The sequence below is a fragment of the Macaca nemestrina genome, chromosome 8 (genome assembly GCF_043159975.1).
Source record: "Macaca nemestrina isolate mMacNem1 chromosome 8, mMacNem.hap1, whole genome shotgun sequence".
Taxonomy (NCBI): Eukaryota; Metazoa; Chordata; class Mammalia; order Primates; family Cercopithecidae; genus Macaca; species Macaca nemestrina.
The window spans coordinates 5,502,062-5,526,177 of record NC_092132.1 but is presented as its reverse complement, the minus strand read 5'-3'; the positions used below and the strand labels follow the sequence as shown (position 1 = coordinate 5,526,177).

At 52.2% G+C, this 24,116-nt stretch overlaps 1 protein-coding gene across 5 annotated transcripts in view; it reads right to left on the bottom strand.

Annotated features, from left to right (window-relative positions):
- The window catches only part of LOC105488384 (trafficking protein particle complex subunit 9), a 724,351-nt gene that overhangs the window by 77,410 nt on the left and 622,825 nt on the right, over positions 1–24,116 (bottom strand). Inside the window, exon 22 of one of the 5 annotated variants that reach the window (XM_071067770.1) lies at positions 2,828–2,850. The exons of the other annotated variants lie outside the window; for them this stretch is intronic. Coding sequence (XP_070923871.1) covers positions 2,843–2,850 — 8 coding nt within the window. The 3' untranslated portion in view covers positions 2,828–2,842. Of the gene's footprint in view, positions 1–2,827; positions 2,851–24,116 lie in introns of those variants that run through there. 5 annotated transcript variants of the gene reach the window in all.

Sequence of the window (24,116 nt, the reverse complement as noted above, 5' to 3'; positions counted from 1 at the left end):
GTGGGCGGCCAGGGGCAGGCTGTGATGTCAAACAGGGAGAATTATGTCTGCTGGGAGAGGCAGCGGGACAGAGACGAAGCCTCGAGCTGGGCCTGTTTCCATGCCAATGGCCTTCCCAGTGGAGACAGGGCGATGAGAAGCCAAGAACAGTCACTGTCACTGCTCAGAGCCCCTCAAGCTCTCAGGGAAGAGGGGAGAAATTGCTCAGCTTGGAGGAGCAGACTGTCTAGCAGGAGGGAGGGTTCGAAGTCCCTCAGGCAAGAGCAGGCCCAGGAAAAGGACCCTGGGGGCCCTGAGGAGGACATTAGGTCCAGGGGAAGGACCCAGGGTCCCCGAGAAGGACATTAGGCCCAGAGGAAGGACCCGGGGCCCTGAAGAGGATATTAAAGGACAGGACAGGGAATCCAGAGTTCAGAGGCTCCTCTGGGACCGGCTTTACTTCCCTAAATTCAGATCTCACAGCTCTCCTTCCAGGTAGACAGGAAGCTGAGACTCTGAAATACTAACTTTTCCAGTTGTACAGCCAATAAGTAGCAGGGCTAGAACCTGAATCCAGGTCTGTTTTCAAAGCTTTCCCTCCTAAACTCTGCTAGTTAGCCTCAAAAAAGAAAGGAAAAGAAAGGAAAAAGGAAAGCAAAGGAAGAAAAACAGTAGCTGTGAGCTCCAAGGGTTGCTATCCTAAAATACTCCCAGAAGGCGCCAAAGACAGACAGAAGGTGTGGTTTCAGAATCCTGCACCCAAGGAGTTCCTGTAAATCACCCAACATGCTTGCAGAGCAGGGTCTGGAAAACGACGCTGCTAGCTCCTTGAGGACAGACATGGCCGGACACCGAGTTGATGCCAGCAGGGCCACTGATGTTGTAGGAAACTCACATGCTCCTTACTGCCACCAGTATGTGTACAGCAAAGCAGCCAGCACTTGGGCCTGGCTCTCAGCAGCTTCCCCCAGGTCCTGCTATGGGTCAGCTGCAATCCCAGGGTCACCTGTAAAGTCTTGCAGTGGACAGTCTGCTTTAGAACATCTGCATCAGTCAATTGAGGGGAAGGGACTGCAAAACGAGGAGAAGAAATGCAAGAGAGCCTTCAGTCCGGATAAGCTCCCATCACTCCCAACTCCCTGCCCATCTTCCCTGTGGCAGAAGGTGCATGTCATCCTCTCTCATTGGAGATGAGAATGGGGGCAGGGGTAGCAAATAACTTGCTCAAGGTCACAAAGCTGATCTGAAATTCACATTCCTTCCATTTCTAAATCACCACAACTACTCAGCATTCATAACTTTTTTTTTTTTTTTTTTGGAGACAGTCTCGCTGTGTCGCCCAGGTTGGAGTGCAGTGGTGCGATCTCAGCTCACTGCAACTTCTGCCTCCTGGATTCAAGCGATTCTCCTGCCTCAGCTTCCCAAGTCGATGGGATTACAGACTTGCGTCACCATACCTGGCTGATTAATTTTTGTATTTTCAGTAGAGACGGGATTTTACCATGTAGGCCAGGTTGGTCTCGAACTCCTGACCTCAAATGATCCGCCTGGCTTAGCCTCCCAAAGTGCTGGGATTACAGGCGTGAGCCACAGTGCCCGGCAAGCACTCACTAACATTCAACAGTCAATCCACAGATATTTCTGACAGGAGGGACTATGCTACCTGGGGACTTGTGGTGGGAAGGCGGGGTGAGCGGTGGCTCCAGGGGTCACCAGCAGGGGAACACACAGAGGGCAGGGAGGCTGAGTGGGCAAACACGGGTGAGGAGCCTCCCACAGAGGGGCATTTCATTTGTACATAATATTCACATCTTAAAATGGAAGAGCACTGTCATGACCTCTGCAATGCCAAGCCACCCTTCCTGTGCTTCGTGGATAAGGACACTGTCTTGGGTCCGCCAACCCCTGCCAGGAACGGTGACTTCTCACCTCCTTCCATCAGCTGCTTGGAACCAAACTCACAGCCCGCCCTCACTGCACGCGCAGGCAGTCTCAGCTGCATTTCTGTCTCCATTTAATAACCACTCTTTTTCTTTTTCTCCTTTTGCTCCAGATGATATACATTTAAGTGTATATTATCTTGCATTTTTGATGAATCCTTGTGAGCCATTTAAGTCCTATCTTCAGTAACGAAGGACATAAACATACACACACACACACACACACACACACACACACACACACACACACACACCAGCCACTGCTTTCTGAGCACCCCCAGGGTGCTGCAGGCTGGGCCTAGTGCTCTGTGCAGGTCAGTCCCATGCCTTGCAGGGGCTGCTGGAGCAGGTTCGCAGCGTCCTATTTGGAGTGAAGTCAATGAGGTTAGAGAGGCCGAGACACCTGTTCAATGGACATGGCTAGGGATAGCAGGTTCAGGCTGAAAATCTCATGTATTTCCGCATGCCATGCAGCAGTGGCAGTGACAGTTCTGTCTCTCTTTGAGGACAGAATGTTAGAATGCTACTTATGGCAGTTACATCTCAGGAGTTCCTTTTTCCTTGAAAACTGAGAAGTTGATAGACTACCGAGAGGATGAACTAGTGGGAAAGGAGCAGGATGGATCTGCGATTCAGGGCTCCTCCAGGCAGTCAGACCCATGGATCGTCTTCACGGCCCTCAATCGAGCAGCTGCGGCGTGCCCTCCTGGTCTCCCATTCCACAGGCCGGGCTTCTTGTTCATTAACCCCTTACCTGTGGATGTGTCCTGGCAGCGGGCGCCACGTGGCTGGTGAGCAGGGTGAGGCTTGGGCTCACGGCTGCAGCTCACCGCATAGCCTTCTCTTTAGAATTTTTTTCCTTTGCAGGGGTCCTAGTGATTTCCGCTTCCTCCACTGCTGGGGGCCACTCAGCCGTGAGCTGCTCACTCCTCTATGGTATAGATGGTGAAATAGACGCGACTTAGGTATAAGACTTTCGGGAATACCTCCAGGCTATGGGAACAGACAGAGCCACATACAACATGACCTGCACCCTTGGATCAGAGAGTAAGACTTGCTTACTCATGTCTTACAAAGTCATACTGAGATCCCCAAAGAGAAACAGGAGGATCACAAAAAGATGTGCTGAATTAATCCATTTTAGTTCTGTCATTTATTCTTAAGCTACTGCGTGTACCAGTATATGCTAAGTAATCGGCATACTTTGTTTACACATGAGTGTAGGGTTTACTATCCTCATTTCATGGATGAGAAAAGAAAGGCTCAAAGACTTTAGGTCATTTGCCCTTGGCTAGTTAGTGACTGACCCCAGGGCTTTCTGACTCCAAAGAGTATTCTTAACAGCTTCCTGCATGCATGCCCTGTCTCTAGGTGCTGGGCCCTGTGCAGTGACGAAATGATGTGATCCTTCCCTCAGGGGTGGAGAGTCCGATTAGGAGCTGTGAGGATAAGAGAAAAAGACAGGCCTGGCACGGTGGCTCATGCCTGTAATCCCAGCGCTTTGGGAGGCTGAAGCGTGTGGATCAGTTGAGGTCAGGAGTTTGAGACCAGCCTGGCCAACATGGCGAAACTCCGTCTCTACTAAAAACACAAAAATTAGCCAGGTGTGGTGGTGTGTGCCTATAATCGCAGCTACTCAGGAGGCTGAGGCAGGAGAATTGCTTGAACCCGGGAGGCGGAGGTTGCAGTGAGCTGAAATCATGCTATTGCACTCTAGTCTGCGCAACACAGCAAGGCTCCGTCTGAAAAGAAAAAAAAAAAACCATCTTGGCTAACACGGTGAAACCCCGCCTCTACTAAAAATACAAAAAAAAAATTAGCCGGGCGTGGTGGCAGGCGCCTGTAGTCCCAGCTACTCGGGAGACTGAGGCAGGAGAATGGCGTGAACCTGGGAGGCGGAGCTTGCAGTGAGCCGAGATTGCGCTACTGCACTCCAGCCTGGGCAACAGAGCGAAACTCCGTCTCAAAAAAAAAAAAAAATAGTAACACAGTCAGTGGTGTGCTGGTATATGCTTAACAACTGGCTGTTGTGCAGGTAACCTGACTTTTATTATTTTCCAATTTCTAGGGTGTAAATACTTCCTGCCTGGCTGATTTCTAGTTACCAATGTGATGTTAACTGGCTCATGTAATTCCTGACAATGTGAGCTGTCCAAGCGGAGCGAAGAGTCTTGCTCCTCCGTCACCTGGCAAAGCTTTCCCTAATCTATGAGAACCAGATCAAACGGCAATGCCTAAGGAAAGCTGTCCTTGTCCTCTTCAGACGCAATTTTCTGTGACCCCTTAGTCCCTTGTACACATCTTAATCACAAGACTTATTCTCCAGTACAGAGGTCCCCAACCCCCTGGCCACAGACCAGTACCGGTCCACGGCCCGTCAGGAACCAGGCTGGACAGCAGGAGGTGAGCGGCGGGTGAAGCTTCATCTGTATTTGCAGTCATCCCCCATCGTTTATATTCCTGCCTGAGCTCCACCTCCTGTCAGATCAGCAGCGGCATTAAATTCTCATAGAAGCGCAAACCCTATTGTGAACTGCACATGTGATGGATCTAGGTTGTGTGCTCCTTATGAGAATCTAATGCCTTATGATCTGTCACTGTCTCCCACCATCCCCAGATGGGACCATCTAGTCTAGCTGCAGGAAAACAGGCTCAGGGCTCCCACTGATACTACATTATGGTGAGTTATAGAATTATTTCATGACATGTTACAACGTAATAATAGTAGAAATAAAGTGCACGATAAAGGTAACGGGCTTGAATCATCCTGAAACCATCCCCCGCCACTGACTATGGAAAAATGGCCTTCCAAGAAACCAGTCCCTGCTGCCAAAAAGGTTGGGGACCACTGCTCTAGCATTTATCATCACTCCTTGGAGGCCCCTGGGACAGGGACGATCTCATCGGTGCACAGAGGTGGCATATGGAAGACAATATTTCAGAGACAACTATAGATAAATTCCACTGCCGGGCGCGGTGGCTCACGCCTGTAATCCCAGCACTTTGGGAGGCCGAGGCGGGCGGATCACAAGGTCTGGAGATCGAGACCACGGTGAAACCCCGTCTCTACTAAAAATACAAAAAATTAGCCGGGCGCGGTTGTGGGCGCCTGTAGTCCCAGCTACTCGGGAGGCTGAGGCAGGAGAATGGCGTGAACCCGGGAGGCGGAGCTTGCAGTGAGCCGAGATCGCGCCACTGCACTCCAGCCTGGGCGACAGAGCGAGACTCCGTCTCAAAAAAAAAAAAAAAAAGATAAATTCCACTGATGAGCACAGGGGCAAAAATTCTAAATGAAGCACTGGCAAATCAAACCCAGCAGTGCACCGAAAGAATCATCCACCAGCACCAAGTATGATTAGTTCAAGGACAGCTCACATCAAGAAATCTACCATCCAGGCTGGGCGTGGTAGCTCACACCTATAATCTCAGCACTTTGGGAGGCTGAGGCGGGCAGATCATGAGGTCAGGAGATCAAGACTATCCTGGCTAACATGGTGAAACCCCATCTCTACTAAAAATACAAAAAAATTTAGCTGGGTGTGGTGGCATGCACCTGTAGTCCCAGCTACTCCGGAGGTTGAGGCAGGAGAATCGCCCCACGTGGCCATTCAAAATCATTACAACATTGAAAAGGGAAAAAAAGTTACAAGTATGCTGATAAATGCCAAAAGACATTTGATTTTTTTTTTTTAAATTTCAGATTTCAGAAAAAAAAACTCTTAAAATGGGGAGAGAATTATCTTATTTATTTATTTATTTATTTATTTATTACTTTTGTGAGACAGAGTCTTACTCTGCCACCCAGGCTGGAGTGCAGTGGCACCACCTCGGCTCACTGAAGCCTCTGCCTCCCGGGTTCAAGCAATTCTCCTGCCTCAGCCTCCAGAGTAGCTGGGGCTACAGGCATGCATCACTACACCTGGCTATTTTTTTGGATTTTTAGTAGAGATGGGGTTCCACCATGTTGGCCGGACTGGTCTAGAACTCCTGACCTCAAGTGATCCACCTGCCTTGGCCTTCCAAAGTGCTGGGATTATAGGCATGAGCCACCACACCTGGCCAAATTTATAAGAACTATTTCATTAAAAAGCAAATATTCCACATATACACATTTTTATGTATTTCCAAATAGAATGCTAACTTTAAACTGTATAATATGCTTTTAAAGTTCAAATGGACAAATAACTACGAAAGCTGTAAAGAAACGTGAGAAAGAACTTGCTTTATCGGGTATTAAAACATATCTTAAAGCCCTTACGACAAAAGGGCATGGCATTAGCACAGCAGTCAGTAGAACAGATAATTCAGAAATAGATCCACGTTTACAAAAGAACTAAAGATATTACAAAGGTGGCATATTAATTCAAGGAAAAATTGATGGTTTTTAAAATCAACTCTGGTCTTGGCATAACCAACTAAACACCAAGTAAAACAAAACAAGGATCTATCTTACTGTATATGCATAAATGAATTCCAGATGTTTTAAATATTAAAAATAATAAGAGAGTATGTGTGTGTGTATGTTTTATACATATAAAATCTGGCAATGGGGAGACATTCCTAAGAAGATATACTGGATTGCAGAAAAACGAGCAAATTTTATATGGCAAAAGCCATGAAAACAAAGTCAAAAGAAATATAACAGACCAGGAAATGTATCTGCAGCACACACAGCAGTCTTTTCCTACTCCAGGTCACAATCTCCTAAAAATGGACAAGAAAAAGCCACACAATTCTATAGAAGGGGCAGAAAATGTGAACAGGGCATCTAAGGAGAGAAATCCACATGATCAAAGAAACACATGAGCAAAGCCCAGCCTCACCAGCAGCCAGCGAAAAGCAAGTTAAAGCAGCAACAATGTGTTTCACCCAGTGGATGGCAAATGGCAAAACATGAAGCCCCTGCATGTGCACAGTGCTGAGAAGGGTGAGGCTGAGGGGCTGCTCTCCCAGGCTGGGGCCACGCAGATGCTGCAGCCCGGTACTTGGAGAGTACGTTGGGGCAAAGGTCAAAATGTCAGCATGCGGGTCTCAGAGGAATCTAAGAGTAGCAGGACCTAGCTTCTGTAAAACAAATCCATTTCCTATATGTTAATATATCTCTGTATGCATCGATGTGAGCCTGTAGAAATGTGGAAAACGTCCTACCCCAGGGTCTAGACTGGGCTTCTCTGAAGGATGGGAATGGAGACGGCAGAGAAGATTAACACTTTTCATACTGCTTTGCATTATTTCACTAGTTCAAATAAGCGGAGATTACTCTTACAACTTAAAAAACATAATCAATGTTTTTAAAGTGCTTTCTTGACTATGAACCAGCACCCATGCTGGGGCTCCATGACGGTTCAGCCACCATGGCGCACGGGACCCATGAGCTTGTTAAGGCTTCTGAGTAGAGATCAGCAGATTCGTGTGCCATCATAGCCCGGTAAATAGGAATCAAAAAGGTAGCAGCTGGAGTTCTCCCCACGGAGCTCGATGGAGAGAAAATGAATCGTGGTGCCATGCTCAGCTATTGGCTGGGCCTAAATTGTTCCTCACTCTGAGAATTCGTTAAGTGGCTGAGCAATAAAGAAGAGAGATTTGAGAGTTCTTTCTCGGCACAATGGCTTTGACCCCTACCCTTTCAGTCATGATGGCTTTATTAGGGACCGTGGGGTGCTGCAAAGAGCCTTGAGGCTGTGGGCAGACCAGTTCATCCAGCTCAATTAAAAACCCATCACCTGCTGCTGAGCTGGGCCAGCCCTGGGCCAGGCCGTGGGGGAGGACAGGGGACTTCCTCAGTCCCTTCCTCAATTCTGTATTAGCATCTACTCCAGGCCACACGCCAGCACCGAGGAAGCAGACCTGGAAGACTGCACGACCCACTCCGAAGTGGCTCCCAGGTTACTGGGGTCAGTGACACATGAGGCGATGATCTCCACAGCCTTCTAAGGCACAGTCTCCCATTGTCAAACGAAAGGGTTGCCCAGGTGCTCCTGTGCTCCGAGAGAACAATGCCAGGTACCAGCTACATAGGGCAAGGAGACCCTGCCCCAGGCTCCTGGGGAGCTCAGGTGAGGGCACCAACACTGGCAACCCGGGCCTGTGTATTCACACCCCATTGTGTGGTTGAAAAGAGCGCACCCAGGGGTCAGACCTCAAGGAGGTGCTAGAGACGGCCTCCCTCAAGGAGAGGACTCTGACCCGAGAGCTGCAGGAGGGTGGGGCCTGCCTTGCCTCCATGCGAAGGACAACGGAGGGGCTGCCACCTGCCAGAGGCCTGCTGAGTGCACGAGCCCTCTCAGCCACGCTGCCTGCTGCTGGCACATGGAGTCCTCAGACACCAGGACCATGGCTGGCTAGGGTGGCAGTAGTGCAAACATGAGCAAAGCCTTATTCCTGCCTGCCAGTCAGTTCAGGCAACCGTCACGTGTCACGACTGTGGCTTAAACAACGGACACTGATTTCTCACAGTTCTGGAGGCTGCAAGTCCAAGACCAAGGTGCCAGGAGGGTGGGTGTCTGGTGAGGGCCCTCCCCTGGCTGGCAGTCTGCTAACCTACTGCTGTGAGCTCAACATGGCCTTTCCTCAGGTGTGTGCAGCTCTCTGGCGCCTCTTCCTATGGGGACAGTAATTCGATTGACTCAAAGTCCCATCCTCATCCCCCATTTCAGCTTAGTTGCCTTCTCAAAGGTCTCATCTCCATATGCAAATCACACTGGGGGTCAGGGCTGCAACATGCAATTTTAGGGGGACACATTCAGTCCGTATCAGTACCCTTCCCAGTGCCCAGTCACCCCAGAGGCACGAGGGGGGAGGAGCTTTGATTGTCATAGGAAGGCAGCGCTCGAGCTGGACCAGGTGCCCAGAAGTCTGACGTGGAGAAAGTGTGTGTATGTAAGTGGGGGAAGCAGGTGGGGACTGAGAGTTGGCATCCAGGCTAAGGGGCTCAGGCAAGCAGAGGCTTGGTGCCCGAATGCAGAGTGGGTTCACAGAAAAGAGAAGAGATCAAGGTGCCCAGGGTGTGGGTGGTTGAACAGCCTGAAAAGATGCCACCAAGAGCTTGAAACGCCACGCCAAGGACTTCAGAGGTCCCCTGCAGCCCCCTGCAACCCTGCAACCGTCAGAGACTCAGAGTGACCCACCCAGACCAGCAGATGCCCCCGTTTATCCCCAGCCTTGGGCCTGTGCTTCAGGAGCTGCTGTGCCCAGGAAGAGGGGTGCACGGGGGTCTCTCCCAGGTGGAAACAGAGACCTACAGAAAGACTTGCCGGCCGACGGACAGTGCTCCTGGGGAGCCCTGCAGCAGAGGTGCCATGTATGGGGCTGAGGCTGAGCTCTGAACATCCCTGGGGCCTGCAGAGGCAACGGCGCTGACACAAAGAGAGGCCTGATGGGCATCCTCGGGATAACAAAATGTGAACGGCTGGGGTCTCACGGCCACGTGACAGTGTTCAAGCCCACACCTGCTCCCTCCCTTCACCCACCCTTGGCACAGAAGGTCTTGGAGAGAGTTGAAAGGCACTGGACTGACTGCTGATAATTTGTGAGACACGCCCATGAGGATCGGGATAAAAATACCCAGGCCTTCTATGACAGAAGCAGGCAGTTTACATGGGGCTCTCATGTGTATCATTTCACCCCATTTTCACTCAGAGCCAAAAGCTTATGGGAGGGAGGTGATGTCTTCCCCATTTTATAGAGGAGAAAACAGACTCAAAGAATTTGACTGTTAAAGAAAGTGGTCAGGCCTTGGCCACAAGGTTTTCTGGATTTTGGAACTAGCCCTGAGCAGTGTGTGTACAGATCACGGAATTCCGGGAGCTCAGTTTCCTCCCCTGCAAAACGGACAAGGTGAGGAAGTCGCCAGGTCACTGAAGACGCCAAGCTTGTTTCCTGTGCGGAGCTTCAGGGGCCTGCAGGGACATCTAGCACCACAGTGCTGTCATTAACATCTGTCACCCTGTGGCCAAGGCCTTGGGGCTGCCAGGACCACCGGAGAGGCAGTGGAGCACGTCAGGCTGTAGAGGAAACCCACAGCTGAGCAGGGCGACTTTCCAAAGGATGCTCCATGGGAACACCCGTTTCAAGGGATTTAATGGACTTTACCTTTATGTTTATTTTATTTTATCTTTTAGAGACAGATTCTCACTCTGTCACCCAGGCTGGAGTGCAGTGGTGCGATCTCAGCTCACTGCAACCTCCACCTCCCAGGTTCAAGCAATTCTGGTGCCTCGGCCTCTGGAGTAGTTGGGACTATAGGCATGTACCACTACACCCAGCTAATTTTTGTATTTTTTAATAGAGACGGGGTTTTTCCATGTTGGCAAGGCTGGTCTCAAACTCCTGAGCTCAGGCAATTCACCCGCCTCAGCCTCCCAAAGTGCTAGGTTACAGGCATGCGCCACTGTGCCCGGCTGACTTTACCTTTGTAGAGGGTTCCATGCTATAAGGAGGCGGGGCCCAGCTGGGTGTGATGGGATTCACAGATTTCTTTACCCCAGACCTCCAGGGTTTTCTGTGTGCTCTCGTGAGTGCCCTGAGGGGTGGTGGACATGACCAGGGAAGTCCTTCCTCTTCACAGAGCGCCAAAAGGACCTCTCATTCCACAGAGAACACTCAGGGGTGGGGTTGCTGGAGTGGGGGGCCCAGATGACCTGGGCCCTGGACGTGGGACAGTGGGACTACAGGACTACAGAGGGGTCTGAGAAGGTCTTACTGAGGGGTGGGGTGGCCTCAGGGCAGAGCTGGAGCCCAACAGGGCAGCCCATGCAGGGTGGGCAGAGAAACGGCTCCTGTCTTTCCTGGAACTAGCCACTCGTCTGGGATCTGCGGCCACACTGGGTCCCGTTCTTTCCCGCTGAGTGGAGGAGAGGAGAAGCGCAGGGCCTGGTGCAGGCGGCACTGGCATCCTGTGAGGATAATGGCCTGTGCTTCCCATGGCTGTGCCGGATGAGGAATGACGGGCTGTGGGTCCAGGAAGTGATTCCTGAGTGCTGGATGGACGGGCACCAGGGCCAGGTGGGGGCTGCGTGGGTCGCATACATAGCCTCAGACCTCAGGATCTGAAACGCTACTCAGAGAATCTCTGCCCTCAATCCCTTTGGGATCAATTAATGTTCCCAAGAAAAATGGAAATTTATTCTCCATAATAAGTTCTGAGAAAAAGGTCACTTCCACCTGCGGGAAATTTCATGGCCCGGGTTTATTTGCTTTGGGCCAGGGCTTCTGCAGGACAGAGCCAGTGACCAGACGCCCTGTGGAGGATACCGCCACGCAGCTGGCTCGCCCAGAAGGCAAAAGGGAGGCGATTCCGAAGCGCAGCCGAGCCTCCGAGACAACAGCTGTGAGATGATGGCCAGAGCTGAGTGTCAATGCCCAAGCATTTCCGGGGCTTCCTCACTCACAGGTTCCTGGATCTGAGTATTTCCTGTGCAAACTGTCGTGCCAGGCTCCGGTGGGGAGAGGTGAGCTTCGGATATCACCCACCCGTGGACCAGCCCATGACAATGACATGTGACGGCAGGGGAGCTCCAGGGCCCCTGTCCTTTCCCAGGTGGGGGTGAGAGCCCATTCTGCCTGGAGGTCAAGGAAGAGAAGCGTGGAGAGGTCTTCCTGGCCAGGTCTGAAGTAGGGGAGGGCACAGAGAGCCCAGGGTGACGCAACCTGGAGCCTCCTTGGTTCTCCCAGTCTTACTAGGCCCAGAGGGGCAGGCTGTGAGAGGGGAGTGGAGGGAGAGGCTTTTAAAGCCAGACTCTGGTGGCCTAGAATCAATAAACAGGGAGTCCACTGGGTTGTGGTCCTAGGAGAGGTGTGACCAATCGGAGGGGCACTTCCAGAGGACTACTCTGCAGGTGCAAAGAGGAGGGACGGAACAGGGGAGTGAGAGACAGCGTGGGCCAGACAAGACAAGGCAGGGCTTCTCAGCAGATGGGGGCTGCAGGAGCCAGCTGCGTGAGCCTGGGCCAGCCAGCTTCGGCCCTGGCCAGCTGGGGCTGTGGCCTCCTCTCCCGGCAGGGTCGGTGTCTGGGGAGAACAGAGTGCCCCTGTGAGTGGCACTGAATAAAGGCACAACTGAATGAAGAGGGTGGGAACCACGGCAGAGGCAGTGGAAAGGGGCCACACGAGGGGACAGCAGAGACCTTGCCAGGCCATATGGGCAGGGCTTGGGGATGGACAGGAAAGGGCAGAGGAGCGTCAGGCTGGCCCGGGGCTCTGGCTGGTGTGCAAGGCTGGAGTTGATGCCGCTCCTGTGGACTGGAGATGCCGGGGGAAAAGCAAGGTTGGAAGGGAAGGAAAAGAACTCCATTCTGGAGATACACTGAACTGTGGACAGAAAGGTACAGGAGGAAGGCCTAGGATTCTGGAGAGAGGTCAGTGCAGGTCCCTGTGGAAGTCATCAGTACAGAGAGCAAGGCACAGAAGCTGGAGACACACCATGGGGAAGGAGAACCAGTTAGAAGCCCCAAGAGAATGGAACACACATGTCTTTAGGGAATATACGCGTGATCAAAGAAGGGACAGACTGCTTGCAGGTCCATCTTCTGGAACCTGGAGTCACTGCAGTAGCTCCCAATGCAGGAGCTAACACGGAACATAGCCATCACATGGAAACCCTCGCGGGACGCCTCTCACACCTGTTTGCCCATTTCTAAAATAGGGAAGGGATGACACTTGCCCTACAGCTGTTGCAGGATGGTGAGCTAGAGCTCAGGAAGCGCCTAGAGCAGGTCTCGGCCTGGAGCAGGGTCTCGCGGCTCGGGGTAGTGGCTCCCTGTGCCTGAGGAGGACAGGCACCTTGGTTTCTTCACCATCGCAGTATCTGCAGGGCCCAGGCATGTGTCTGGCACGGAGGAAGGCTGAACCATGGCTGATCCCTGTAATCCCTTTAGAAGGGCTTCTGAAGCTTCTTGCAGCTTCTGAAGACACCATGGCAAGCTGGGATCCCCCTGATGGGGACTCTGGGAGCAGGGGAGCAGCATTCAGACGGGGCCAAAGGAAACGGCCACAGACCACGTTTGCTTTCCCAGGAGCTGGGATACAAGCAAGAAGAGGAGGTCAGGCAGCCCCACCTTTTAACCCAGGCCGGCCATGTGCTGGGGTGCTGCCAATGAGGACTGCGTGCCTGCACGTGATTGATGAGTGAATGGAGGCTCTGAGAAGCCAGGTGTCCTGGCAAAGCCAGCCAGGACAGCAGTAAGAGGGAGGAGTTCGGTGCCAGGCTGTTCTTGCACTGCTATCAAGGAACACCTAGGGCTGGGTGGTTTACAAAAGGGGCTTCATCGGCTCACAGTGCTGCAGGCTGCACAGGGAGCATGGTACTGGCATCTGCTCAGCTTCTGGGAGACAGCAAGGAGCTTTTACTCATGGCAGAAGGCAAAGTGGGAGCAGGTGTGTCACAGTGAGAGCAAGAGTGGGAACAAGGCAGGGGGAGGTGCCATGCACTTTCCAACAACCAAATCTTACATGAACTCACCCATCACTGAGGGAAAGGTGCCAAGCCACTCATGAAGCATCTGCCCCCATGATCCAAACACCTCCCACGAGGCCCCATCACCAACAGCGGGGATTCCATTTTAGCATGAGACTTGGAGGGGACACACACACACACACATCCCATCTACAGCAAGCTCCCCCGGTGGGTCTGGCTGCAGGGCTGTGTTCCCCTCGCTCCATACCTCTCCCCAGCATGTTGCCCAGTGTGCCCACCTGACGCCTGTCTGCTGGGGGTCATGCTGGAGCTGGTACACGGAGGTCCTCAGTTTGTATTGGCTTGTCCTGAACTGGTGTGAGGACAGAATACCCTCTACTCTCTCCTCCTAGCATTCTCTTTTATGATCTGTTTGGCATCTCTGGTCCCCAGGAGCTAATCTAGGAAACCACACTACATGTTGTCCTCGAAATAAGCCAGACAATGCGGCCAAAGGCACACCAAAGGTTGTCAATTGAAGATAACCGTTCACATTTTCTACCAAGTGGTTCAAAGACCAAGCTCCATTGAGAAAAGTGATTACTAAGTCGGGAAACGCTTCTTTGAAGGAACATCCTGAGATTTCCCGGCATGGGGCTGGGCGATGCAATTAATATTTGTTGCTTGAGTTCACCAGGGTGTCTGACACTGGGCTGTAACATTCATTAAGGGCCAGGCCTACAAGGTCAATCGACACATCATTTTGTTTCCCTGAAGCTGATCACCAGTGAGCAACTTGAAGGAACACTGCCCAGGTCTGTCTGGCTCCAGAGACGGAACCCTAGGACTAGGCCAGCAGGCACTCTGTCCCCCAGAGCCCAACGTCTGAGTCTCAGCATGAAACCAATGAATAAGAGATGAGCAATATTTATACAAATACATGCAATCCGAGGGAGCGCTCACCCAATGAAATGACAGATTCATTGGAATAAAATCAGCTAAAGATACCCAACTATTCTATATTTGTAAGATCAAAACTTAGAAAAGAAATTCTTCTTTCCTTCCATATATGTTCTCTGCTTAAAAATTCCTACATTTGGAGAGGCAGAATGGAGGAAGAAAAAAAATGCCCACAGATCAACATGGCAAGCTTCTCTTTCCTTGTTCCTGTACAAATCTTTGTCTATATTTAGAGAGAGTTTCTTTTCTGACTGTAACATACATATGTGTACTAGACTAATGTGTGAGAATGTGTAAATGTACGGAGACGCCCTTCCGGAGGGTACAAAGTCTTTTCTCTCTCTTTGCTCTACGTACCAATCCCATCACTGCTTTGGCGCATGCACCACTTTTTAAAGCCATCGTCTCCTTTACTCTCACAACCACTGTGCAGACAAAGAGGAGGAAGCAGACGATAGGGATGTCAAATATTTGCCCAGGCTCACAGCTCCCGAAGCAGGGGTCTCTGTCTCAGCTGCGGCCCTGTGACCTGTTCCCGTCCCACCACCTGACATGGGTCTCCCACATGTGCTGTACTGGGAGAGCTCTGCCTCAATGCCCATCCGCACGCAAACACGAGTGCAATCTACTAACACACAGTCCCAGGAGGAGTGACGTCTGGATGCCCCAATCTGGAGATGCTCACAACCCTGGTTCTCACCAACAGCCTTGGGATGGGCGCTGTGGGAGAGAATCAATAGGAACTCTTGCACTCCAGGAGGGAGGGTCCTTCCAGCTCACACACTTTGCGGGGCTATGATCCCAAATATTATAACACAAGAGAGAAAAGAATGGGTCCTGAGAGACAGACGAGGGAGGAAAAATGCAGAAAGAATGGACATCTGCTCCTTACTGTCTCTAGTGATGCTACACACATGAGCTAGGCTTTCTCACTTTCTAGACCAGGAGACTGCAGCTCACGGAGGTCAATGGCTAGCCAAGGTCACATGCCTAGTGAGTGACAGAGCTGGGGCTGGAATCCAGCCTCATCTGTGTCCACAGACCATGCACTTCCCAGGCCCTTGTACCATAGAACTCTCCTCTCTACATGCATGGGTAGGGGTGGCAAGGAGAAGAGTGACATGGAAGGAAAGAGATAAGATGAACAACTGTGAACACAGATACTCCATTAGGATAAGCTGAAGTTAGCTGGAAACAGAAATGCACCTATAGAGCTATCTAGAAACAGGATGATGATCTGTGGCCTGCCGGCGTGCAAGGAAGGGAAGGAACCTGATGTGCACGTGCACACACATCTATAGAAACACAAACATACACACGCATACACACGCAAATGAGCATCCACACACAAATGAACATACACATGCAAATACACATGCACACAAACACTACACACTTACACATGCATACGCACACACGAGCATACATACACAAATACACATGCACACACATCCACATGCACACAAACACTACACACATACACATGCATATGCACGCACGAGCATATATACGCAAATACACATGCACACACATCCACATGCACACAAACACTACACACATGCACATAAACAAATGCATACACAAATATAAATAAGGATGCACACATATACACACGAACACACACATGCACAAATGAGCATGCACATGCAAATACACATGCACATACACCACATGTATACACACACATGCATACACAGATACAAATAAGGATACACACATACACATGCAAATACACATACACATGCATACACACATGCACACGTGCGAATACACACACACACAGACACACACCCCTGGAAGGGGCCGTGTTAGGCAATGCCAAACACCAGCCTGGGCTACTGCACCAGGGACCCTGGAAGCCTCTCTGGATCCCAGGCCCACACTGTGAAGAGCAAGGCTGCTGGTGACCATGAACAGAGGGTCCCGCCCAGGACACCTGCTCTCCAGGGAGGCTGAGCCATCAGGGTTATTGAACAGTGATGATGTGCACGGCAGCAAGCTCCATCACTGGCCGGCTGACTGACGTTTATCCCGCACACAGCCTGTGCCGAAAGCCCACATGCACTGGGCACTCACAGTGATCTTGGGAAGTGGGAGCACTTGCCCCATTTCAGAAATGAGCCATCTGCAAAGAGACAGGAAGGAGCTCCCTGCGGGCACTCAGTGGGCAAACAGGAGAGAGGGCTGGGAATTGAACCCAGGGCTTGCAGGCTCAAGTTCACACTCTAAGCTTCTTGTTGTAGGCTCCAAGGACACATCTGGGGCAGAAGACAGCTGCCCACACGTCAGTTGGACTTCTGTGGTCTGCTGTGTCGTGTGTGTCTGACAGACTCTGAGGAGGACCTGCTTGTGCCAGGACCTGGGTTTCTGGGGTGGAGGAGGTGGGCAAGAGACTCCCCAGCCATCAACCAGGTTTCTTGATATTTGATCCTAACAGGGGCTACGGGAAGAGACCCACAACTTATACACACTTCCCACACACATGCATGTGTGCAGGCACACTAACACACACGCTCACTCAGTCACACACAGGCATGCAGAAACACACACGAATCACCTCAATTTAACTGAGAAATTAATTACACCATTTGCTCCCTATAAGGAACTGGCATAGACCTGGATCACTACCCAAGTTCCCCACCCCGCTGGGCGCCCCACAGCCTGTGGGAACACCCCCACCGCCATACCCTGTGCACAGCCTCTCCATTCAGTCATCCGCCCCACCCACCCCTCGCTAAGCCCCACTGGATGGGGGGGTCAGGCATCACATAACAGGAGGCTCGTTTGCTATGCAAAGCAACTTGTGGCAGTGAAAGCATTACTCTCCTCAATTTAGAGAGGGGAGTGCAGGCCTGGGGGATGGACATGCTCGGAGTGTCTCGGCCTGCGGTGGGGAGAGCGGAAGGCTGCCCAGGCCTCTGCCTCCATGCTCTTTCCACAGTGCTTCCGCCCACTCCATCACATTGCCTTGAGTAGCCCTATTGTCCTGGCTACATTTCGGAGCGCCTATTACTCAATTATCCCTTCTCCTCTCCGTGAAGTGTCCATTAACCTTGTGTCTCCAGGTTCCCGCTTCCCCTCCCAAGGTGCCCACAGTGAGTGCCCACCTTTCATGCTGTCACGGGCATCCCCTGCCAGTAACCAGCTCTGAGAGGGTGAGGGCAGGGGCCACCTCTGACGGCCTCGTTCGAGCTCACAAGCTTCTCTTGGAAAGGCTCTCCCGGCCCTGCGAGACGCATCAGATCGAGTCTGATACCCTGTGAGTGCATTTTCTAATCAATGAGCAAAACGGCCTCTTTCTTCCTTGGCCTTCCAGTAAAAATAGCTACATTTGCATGATAACATCTGACGACCACCCAGCTCAGAGACTGCTTTTAATACTCGAAATCTGACAAGGCACGTACACCACGCGGACAGAACGCGCAGGGTGTTCGCGTGGAGCCGCCAGTGAGACCTGCCGCTCCTCCCAGAAGCCCAGCCACTGGTTGGTCTGGGACGAGCGGGTATGGCCCGAAGCAGGGGAGGCTGGTGGGGGGTGAGAGACCAGTGGGCACGGAGTTGGGAGAGGGTCCAGCAGGAGCACGATGCCATTTCCCCAGCCTCCCCAGGACTCAGCTTTGCCACCTTGAACTCAGTGAGCTCTTTGCCAAGGGCAGGTGTCATATTCTGAGGAAAGGTAAATAAAGGTCCTCCAGAGTGAGCACAGAGGGCTTCCCTCTGCTTGGGGGGCTCTAAGCCTGGCTGACTTCTCTTCTGCCTCATGACCCTGCCCAGAAGAGCCTCCTGCAGGAAGCAGCCTTGACCCCCCAGGTGGATGAGGTGTCCCTCCCTGCGGGGAGCGCCAAGATGGCCCCCGGAGACCCTCGCCCTTGGACAGTGTCCTCCCTGTGAGTGTGGGAACTTGGGAATGTTAGGGCTTCCATGATTATGGCATTCTCTGCTAAAAGGGAGACTCCTTGAGTGGGCCTAACCTAACAGAGTGAGCTCTTTAAAGGCAGAGAAGTTCTTCCAGCGGATCTCAGAAGGGGAAGTCAGAGATGAGAAGCATGAGAAGGATTCAATACCCCATTGCGGGTCTGAGATGGAGGGGCCACGTGTCAAGGAATGGGGGTGGCCTCTAGGAGCTGACAGCAGCCTCCAGCTGATGTCAGCAGGAAGCTGGGGCCTCGTCCTACAGTCACAAGGACCTGAATTCTGCCAACGATAAGAACAAGCTTGGAAGTAGATTTTTCTCCATTCCCTGGTGAGAACTCGGTCTGACAAAACACCCTGATTTTAGCCTTGCGATCCTGGAGCAGAGAGCCTTCATAAAGCCCGTAGGCCCCTTCCGCCAGCCGACTTCCTCTTCCTTAGCTTTAAGATTCTGCTAACAGTGGGGCAGCAATTCTGCCTCAGTTTCTCCAGAGAACGTCCCTGCTACCTGCCAGGACAGCAGTGTTTCCAGGCAGGCTGCTGCCTGTGTCCTGCCTTTCCCGCATAGGCCCACCCTCTCTGGCCGATGGCCCAGCTTCCTCTGCTCTGGCAATGGAAGTTGCTGGTCATGAAGAACCTGGCCATGGCACCTGGCTGACTTCAGAAGTTGGCAGGCCATATGGCCCGCAGACTAAAGAAGTCATTTCCTTACTCAAAGCAGAGGCTTGCCCTAAACACAGGCCTTGACTGGTGGTTCGCAGACAGGGTACTGCACTGCCCCTCCCTGGGCGTGGCCGTCCCAGCAGAATAGGCAGGAAAGAGGCATTTCCAGAAGCAGCCGGGGCCACCAAAGAGGGGCCGCTGCTAACGTGCAGTGTTGACTTTCGCATAAGAAGAGCTAGGAGGTGTGCCCGTCATTGGACGGATTGATTTCAGCTTCCTTCTGCTTCAGGAGCAGGAGGGGCCGGGAATGAACTTGAGTGTGGGGGAGGGGAGGCAGGGCCACCCTGGTGTTATTCCTGGGCCTGGCAAGTGGCTGGGGCCACTTCCAGAGCTACTGCAAGTCAGGAGGGATCAGAAACATGAGAGCCACTGGTGAGGAGGTGCCTTGGTGGTGGAGGAAACACAGGCTTTCCTGTGGCATGACCTGTGTGCAAATCGCTACCCAACTCATACCAACCAAGTGGCCTTGGCAACCACGTGGCACTGGGCAAGTCATGGAGCCCTGTGTGGGCCTCTGGAACGAAGTAGGGGGAGACTCTCCAGTGCACAGAGTTGTTGTAAGACCGAGGTGAGGTTCTGCGTACCCAGCACCCGCCAGAGCCTGTCACAGTGGGAGCTGAGTCGCAAGGGACTCTGCTTGCTTGCTGGTGGTGTGGTTAGTGCCACCTGCTAGACTCGGCCAGGCAAGAACTTCAGTCAAGGTTAGGGATTCTTGCAATGATGGTGCCTATACCAGCTGGCAGCAGAAACCTGATGCAACTCCATGGCTGCAAATGGAGATCCAGGGAACGCTCCACAGACCACAGAGGGCTGTGTCGGGAGCAGTTAGTCTGACATTCCTAAGGACCTAAGACAATGATGTGTGTGTTCACTACGTGACATGCACAACTGAGAGACAGAGCTGGCTTCCTGAGGAAGGGAGGCGGGCACAGCTGCAAGGCACGGAAGACCCCCCCACCACCAGCAGGCAGGGGGAACATGGTGTCTGGTGAATGACAGGGAAGCCGCTCTCCATGATGCTGAGCCCTCAGGACCAGCACACTAGTGGGGACGTTGTTGCCCCATCTCACAGCTGAGGGAGTTGAAGCCAGAGAGGATGGCTTATCCTTGGTCTACCAGGAGTGTGGGCAGAGTAGCCTGAACTTGGAGTCCTGTCTGGCAGGCTGCAAAGTTCTTGGTATTTCCATCTCTCCTTGCTATGTCCAAGTTCCAGAGAGGGATCTCACACCTGAGAGATACAGGCACTGTCATCATCAGGACCATTTCAGGATGTAAACTGCAGCTCAGACAACAAGTCATTTGCCCAAGTAGCGGGGCTGTTGCTGGGAGCCAGCTCTCCCAGGTTCCGAGTCCGATGTTTTCCCCACTACCCCGCGGCAGTCATTAAATAGGCGCTTTCTATTCCACTTGTTGAGGATTTATTTTATTCCGGTGCTGACTCGCCTGGACAGGGAAGCCCAGATGCCAAAGGTGAAGATTTCAAAGGTGAAAGCTCCCCCCACAGAGTGGGCATCAGACTCCTTAGGAGGTGTTTCTGTTGACTGGTTTTTTGCTGTTAACGAATGTGACCTTGGGTGAATTACCTCTCCTCTTGGAGCCTTGGACTAGAGCACTGGTTTTTAAATAGGGTAGCTGGAGGGGATAGGGGTGAAAGCACCCCCAAATCTTTACCCATCTGACCAGCTCCTCTGGCCTCCTCACCCACTTCGAGCAGAGCAGAGCTGCCTTCTATGTGTTTTACATACTGTGTTGTACACACATTGCCTTTGATTAATAAATTTCTGAAGTCACTGAGCCAAGGAACCCAGCAGGTCCTTCGGGGCTCCGCTGCTCCGTGACTCTGCAGCAAGCGTCCTCGCTGCCGTCCAGCCTTCCCTCCTGTGCCCCACTGTGTCACTATGACAGTGCGCACGTTTGCCCGCGCTGTGCGTGGATGCACGGCTGGATGTCTAATATCTATTCATCTAGGTATCTGTTTTTGTATCCACGAGACATCCTCACTAATAACCCTGGGGACAGCGGGGAAAGCAGCAAGAAAGGCCAATCAGTGCTGCCGCTGTAAAGCGATCGAGTCCCAAAGGATAGCAGATAAGAGACACCGCTGCCAAATCTGCTTTCTTTAATTAAGGCGGAGATTGATAAGAGCTGTCAGAGTGAAATGAAGAGACTCCAAGCCTCACTGGTTTGCCAAGACATGAGAGGGAAAGCTGAAGATTAAAAAAAAAAAAAAAAAAAAAAAGTTTCCCTAGAAAGCCCACAGAATCCGTTACAAAAAATCTGAGGACAGCAGAGAGTGCAAGAATCGTAACCCCAGTCACCAGTGGAGGATGCAGCGTGAGCCTGCCAGCTGTTTGGACAGGTTGTATATATCTATATCTACCTACCCATCTATCTCTCATAAATGCTATTTTCCACCAAGGAAAGCTGGGTGTAGCACAAAGGGACAAAAGGAAGCATTTCTTTCTTTCTTTTTTTTTTTTTTGAGACAGAGTCTCACTCTGTCACCTAGGCTGGAGTGCAGTGGTACCATTTCACCTCAGTTGCAGCCTCCACTTCCCAGGTTCAAGCGATTCTCCCTCCTCAGCCTCCTGAGTAGCTGGGATTACAGACACCCACAACCACACTTGGCTAATTTTTACATTTTTAGTAGAGATGGGGTTTCATCATGTTGGCCAGGCTGGTCTCGAGCTCCTGACCTCAGGTGATCCCCCCACCTTGGCCTCCCAAAGTGCTGGGATTATAGGCGTGAGCCACCACACCCCACCAAAGGGAAGCATGTCTGAAAGAAGAACCAGCTCTCCATCTCAGACCCTGGAGCGGGACCCATCCTGGTCCTGACCCTGCGCCAGGCACTCGATGCGTGTGTTTCCTGCAATCCTCTACAAGGGCAAGTGCATGGGAAGCTGCTGGGGGGACCCGGAGGAGAAAGAGCTTCCATGAGCAAGCCCAAGGTTGAGTGAGGCAGGTAGGGTCCAGTCCAGGCCTACATGAAGCCCAACTGCTCCCCTGCAGCAATGCAGATGCTACAGCCACACAGGGCAGCTGAGGGAGACTGAAAACTCACACGATTCATCCCAATTCCAGAGAGAGCTGAAGAGAGATGGGCGTGGCTTCCCGAGAGTCATGTGGGACATTCTGTGAATTCCCAGGAGCAGACACCGAGGTTCCACAAAATCTTGGCATGCACGCAATTAGTTATGGGGAGAAACGATGCTCTTTCAGGAGGATGCTTCTAACTGGAGACGCCTCATTTTGTAAACTAAAAAATATGATCTTTACAAACCCTTGATATGTGCCATCATTGCCAGAAACAATGAGATACGATTGTACCCCACTGCCTCCAAGGAGGTCAGAAAGACTTCATGTGAACTGCTGCTTCTGTCTCTGTGGGTTTCGTTGTTTTTTGGCTGTTGTTAAAAAAAGAAATGATAATGAGGACTTGGGACCTAGCGATCTGGGTTCAAGTCCTACTTGCCTGTGAGACCCAGAGCAAGGAACAGGACCTGTACAGTTGACACTAAGGTTTTAATAGTCTATGCACTGGTGGTGTTAGTTCAGGGAACAAACCAGGAAGTGAACAGAGAAACCCCTGGTAAACTTTAAAGCTCAAGATAATACATCTGCAAAGCACAGAAAGGCTGGACTACAGTTCTTACCATCACCGTGACATACATGCAAGGGCCCTCCTGCTGTCGGTGTTCACACCAGCCGGGGGACATGCTTCACTCTGTGACACCCTGTCGAGGCAGCACACTAACCAGAGGCACCACCCCCGCTGCATAGCAGCCACGGAGCAAGGCCTTCCAGCTCCCAACTGACAGCCCACCACAGCCCCCAACAGCGCTTCCAAAAGGCCCCTGTCCTCCCATAGCCATTTGTCCAAGGCAAAGCTAGCAACTGGGTGGGACCAAAGAGGAACTCTGAGGGGTACTTCTTGCCATGGCAGGAACTTAACAATATGCTCCCCCACCAACCGCCTGAAGGCTCATGTGCCCAGGGAGGGCCTTGCCTGCACTGCTTCTGTCTGCTCTCACTGAGTGACCTTGCAGAGACCCATGGAGTGGGCCTGGCCCCCTGAAGGCAGGCCTGTCTCCAGCCCAAGGCGTTCCTGAGCTGCAGAGTCCTAGCTCTGTCCAGGCATATCTGCACACCCATGTGGCTGTCCCCTGCCATTTCTCCACACCCCTGGTCTCTCGTCCTTCCAGGCACCCAACCCAGATGCCAGGAGCCCCTCAGCCGTCCTTTGTGCTCTCTGCTTCTCACTTGCCACCAAGATTCTCCTTCCAGTGTCCACCCAGTCAGCCCATGTCTGTCTGTCCACAGGGCTGGCATGGCAGTTCAGGCCAGCAGGAGCTTCTGGCCTGGTGGCTACACTGTCTTCTCATAGCTTATCCATCTCTAACCATGCTGTCCCCTCTTCCAGCCCAGGCTGCAGGCTCCTTCCACACTGCACATCTGATCATATCACCCAAAGCATTTGACGCCCCTGCTTCCAAGACAGAGTTTAAAGGCTCGCCGCACCCACAGGCCTCTGCACCAGGACCCGTCTCTCTCCTTGTGGAATTCTCCCAGTTCCCCACAGCCACAGCCCCAAGCCCCTGGATGCACTGCTCCCCATCCATGACTTGCCTCTCCTTGTGACTAGATAGCTCTTCCTCATCCTGCAGGTCTCAGCTGAAACATCTCCTCTGCCAGGAAGCTTCCCCTGCCCACTGTGCTGGGCACACGCACCTGCCTTTACCTGCCTTTACACTTGGCACACGTCGCTGAAGTGTGACATCCTTATGGCTTTTCTTCCCTGCTAGACTGCAAGCTCTGGGGGCCCAGGGGTCACATCTGTCATGCTTATGGTCATAACCCAAAACACAAACAAGCAAACATGAATAAACTTGTTTATTCCTGGGGCGGCACCAGGACCGAGCGGGGAGCAAGCCTGGGCCACAGAAGGGCCCTTTCTGGTGTGTGCCACTTTCATGAGCTGCTCGGAGTCACTCAAGGAAGAGAACATGGGAGCCTCCCAACCACCCTGGCAGGGTTCCTTGGCCACAGAGTTAGTCCACTTTCTTTCAGGACCAGGCCTCTCCAGGAAGAGACTGATGCCGTGATGATGGGGGGTGGCAAGGTTATCGAGGAGGCCTGCCAGCCTCTGGGAGAAGGAGTTACAGCCTCAGGAACTCTTGACCTCATCAAAGTATTTTCCTGGCTGCCCC